The 4,024-nt window shown below is 34.7% G+C and overlaps 1 protein-coding gene across 1 annotated transcript; it reads right to left on the minus strand.

Moving 5' to 3' along the window:
- Nucleotides 1–552: 552 nt before the first annotated feature.
- On the minus strand, nt 553–3,482 carry LOC7483995 (transcription factor bHLH130). Its single transcript, XM_002323263.4, has 6 exons — nt 2,433–3,482; nt 1,580–1,857; nt 1,327–1,497; nt 1,108–1,173; nt 967–1,035; nt 553–882 (listed from the first exon to the last, which is right to left on the minus strand). The coding sequence occupies exons 1-6, from the start codon at nt 2,836–2,838 to the stop codon at nt 811–813; spliced, it is 1,062 nt and encodes a 353-aa protein (XP_002323299.2). The 5' UTR covers nt 2,839–3,482; the 3' UTR covers nt 553–810.
- Nucleotides 3,483–4,024: the final 542 nt, after the last annotated feature.

Raw genomic sequence — 4,024 nt, forward strand, 5'->3', positions numbered from 1 at the left:
GGTTTCAATGAATTTTTTTTTCTCAATTGTGTCCTTCATGTATTTCGAATTTTCTAAGGTTTTTGCCCAAACTATTAAAAAAAAAATGCAGGGACTCGATCAAGAACCCTATGTACTTGGGGGTATTTGAGATTTTCCTATACAATTAACATAATAATTTTTTGCATTTTAAAATATTCCAAAATTCCAAACATGCTCGTGATCTTACTTTTCGATAACGGCGTGCAAGGCTCTCGAAATGCATGCATCAAACCACTTTAGAATACATACAGATACAGTCATTTACCACTCACCAGCGCCGGTTGATTTGGATTGGAAAAGGAACACAACAACTAATTAAGGTCATTGAATCAGTCCAGTTCAGGCTATACATCAAAGTAGAAAGACTCAACTTGCCTTGTTAATCCACTCTTCTTGTCAAGGATTGAAAAATTGGATGAATTTGTACAGTCAACTGTATATATTCCACTCCTTCTCTCACTCTGTGATGTGCCAAGGATCAAGATTACAATGATTGACACTTCTTTAATTAAATATGTATCTAGAAAGATATAACAAGACAGCACAAGGAAATTCATGCATTTATATTTTCATGACAAGGAATTGATGCATTACAACATGTTCTATACATTTCTCTCTTTATATCAGGTCGTGTGATTGGAAGCTTTGTTTGCTTCAGGATCAGAATGGGTGGAGATTTCTACCGAACTTACTACATCTTGCCCACTGAAACAAAAATATTTTGCTTTTGATACTGAAGATCAATAAGAACAGGTCCTAAAGCCCCTTGGATTTCTGTACAGAAGCACCTCAAACAATTTTGTTTTGCACTGGTTTCTGCTTGCTTAAACACTTGCAGTTGGCTCTGTTGTCGCTGAGTGTCTGCAAAAGAAAACGGATTTGTGAATGAAAGAAGATGGTATATTTGGAAAAAACTCCTACGTTTTTCGTCTTTCTCCTTCATACCTTGTACTGCTTCTGAAGGTCTTTGATGTAATCTACAGCCAAATCTAGCATGTCTGCTGTGTTTGTTTGCTGCAAAGAAGAAAAACACTGTCAGTTTCCCGAGATAACTTTGAAGCTGAATTGTATATGGCGATATCCTACCTTGTCCATGTTTGGGACAAGCTCTTGTAGTTTCCTCATTCTTTCGCTGATCCGAGTTCTTCTTACCTGAAAATAGTTTATTCCATATAATCTAATTGTAATAACTACGACAACTGATTGAGCAGATGACCAAAACTATAAGAATGGAGGGAGGTTCGATATCTGATACATGAATACTAAAAAATGAAATGTGAATGGCATGGGGATAATTAATCATACTCTTTCTGCAATACTTCGAGGGTGAGTGGCACAACCACGCTTTGCTCTAATTTTGCAAGGAACAGAATCTTGCAAATGAAGGAACTTTTCCATGGCAACCATTTCAACTGAAGTCTTTGGTAAACTCAAGTGATGGGCGAATACATGAGTGCGATTTCCAAGCTCTCCGTTCTAAATTTACACAACCAGTTGGATTAGAACTTGAGCAATGAGCAGTAATGGATAACTAAACACCTAGTACACAAATGTATACCTGAGCATTATTAGAAAACAGGTTTCCATTTTCTTGATCTCTTTTCATGCTGCTAAAATTCTCTGACAAATGCGAATTGTTCCAAGAACCATATGGAAACCCGTGACTGCTATGAAATCGACTGTCAGCACTAGGGCTGCCTGCCTCAATGCTTTCGCTCCCAATTTCAGAAATCTGTGACCGAAAGCCTAAGGAAGAAGGTGCTCTTGATGAGAGGCTAAGTTGACTCTTCAATCTTGAATTTGCTTCTCCATTAGTACCATTCCACCCAGGATAGCCTGCAATTTACTGAGATATTTTCAATTATTCCTTCTACCCTCTACCACAACAATATATGAACACTTAAAAGTTTCTTCTTTGTAATGCTCTTCTGATTCTTGATGATCATGGTATCAGAGGAAATTTGCATTCCTGACGATTCTTCGATTATTTTCTAGTCATGTCAATTCTTAGTGTCTAAACAACTCGTTCAACAGAGAAAAAAAAAACACCCCTTTTAATTGCATCAATAAAATGTTTTCTATAGTTCATTCTTTCTACTAATCCGATCAAACATCTTAAAAGTTGAGATTTTTCTTCAGTATTCAAAACTCAATGGAATTTGTACGCACACCTTGTATGACTTGCCCTAATACATGCATCAAGTACAATGACTTGTCTCCTCTATCTTCAAAGCAAATGAGCTTCTAAAAACAATACGTCTAACATAAGTATCTGAAGCTAACATGTATATTATTTTCAAAAAATGAACCTCCAAAGTAAAAGAAACTCCCAACAATACAAATCTAAACAATCATATGATTAACAAATCACTGAAAAGCACGCCATTTGGAAATGAGAATAAGAAAAATACCATTTTGAACAGAAACGTTCCCAAAAAGTCCAGCAGGAGAGCTATTCTGCCTAGCTAGACTTGGATCAACCCTTTTAAGTTGCTCATGATGACCCATTGAGATTGAACCAATCAAACCATATGAACTATCCATAGCTGAAGAATTTGTGGCCGAGCCCTGTCTTGGATAATGAGGAGGCAAACCTGAATAACTCCGCGGAAAGTTTGAATAGTTAACAGCTTCCTCTCTCACTCTTGCTGCAGATTTATCCTCAAACTCTTGGTAATTCAAAACAGAATCATTGTCAACTCCGCTGTCATTAAAACTTGCAAGAAGGGAACTTGGAGCTGAGCGAAATCTCAATAACCCTGAACTGGGTTGATTTTGTTGATGATAGTTGTTATTACTACTTGAATCCATTGGCATATGCTCTGTTTTACTCTCTTTCTCTCTGTTTCTTCTAAACTATTGTGGGCTCAAGTTAACAGATTTGATGCTGAAGAACCATTTACACATACCCCAAGAGGAACCAATTTATTATAGCTCAAAGAAAATTCTGGGAATATTTTAGTATCACTTTCTTGAAAGAAAAAAATTGTCAGCTTATTTTTTAAGCAGAGTAGAGATAAGATCTTGAAGAGGAAGCAACCAAGAAAAGAAAAAGTTTAAACCCTTTTAAGAGAAGCATACAAAGCTTAATGAGTAGAACGAAAAACCTCAAGAAAAGGGTTTTATTGATGGTATAGTATATATGTATTGTCAAACGAAAAGATTGAAAGTGAGAGAGAGAGAGAGAGAGAGAGAGAGCGAGAGAATGGAAGGTGAGTTTTTGAGAAAGAAGAGAAGAGGTCAAATAGGAGCATCAGATTTTCTCTTCAAAGCACCGAAAGCGAGGAAGATCTTGAGCTTAAAGGGAGATAGAGAGAGAGAGTGAGAGAAGGAAGAGGAGGACGAGGAGGAGGAGGTGGACCGTGGAGGTGGTGGTGATGGGAGTTTTAGAGAGAGGGAGACAAAAATAGAAGGGGAGAGGCAAATGTTTATCTTTCCTCTTTGTTTGTGAGAAAAGGTTATGAAGCCAATGGTTTAAAGTACAGAAAGCAATCAATCTCATCTTCCACCTCAACTTTGTGTCTTTTCCTGCTTACCAAAATGCCCCTGCACAAATTATTTTCTAATATTATTTAAATAATTATTAATTTTGAATTGTTATTAATTCATATAATTGGTAATTTCTTTAATTATTTTATAAAAACTTACTCTTTATTTAAATTCAAATAAAAAAATTAATTTCAATACACAACAATCTAAAATAATATTTAATTAAAAAAACAAAGTAAAAAAAAAAGAAATGGTTTGGTTATATTCTTCAATTAATTCAAAATATTGATAATAAAAATATTGATTCGGTGGCTAAAATACATTGATGAAATTTTTATAAATATCATTAATAATAATTATTTTTTTGAGGTTATTGAGTGAAAAATATATCACAAAATTAAAAAAAAAACATTTTTTTATCTAAATTACTATGCTCAATTTCTCCTACATATTTTCAATTTCATTTTGTAGAGTTGGTTAAAAAGGAAAAACTAAAACTACTCAATTTGAGATT

The sequence above is a fragment of the Populus trichocarpa genome, chromosome 16 (assembly GCF_000002775.5).
Source record: "Populus trichocarpa isolate Nisqually-1 chromosome 16, P.trichocarpa_v4.1, whole genome shotgun sequence".
NCBI lineage: Eukaryota > Viridiplantae > Streptophyta > Magnoliopsida > Malpighiales > Salicaceae > Populus > Populus trichocarpa.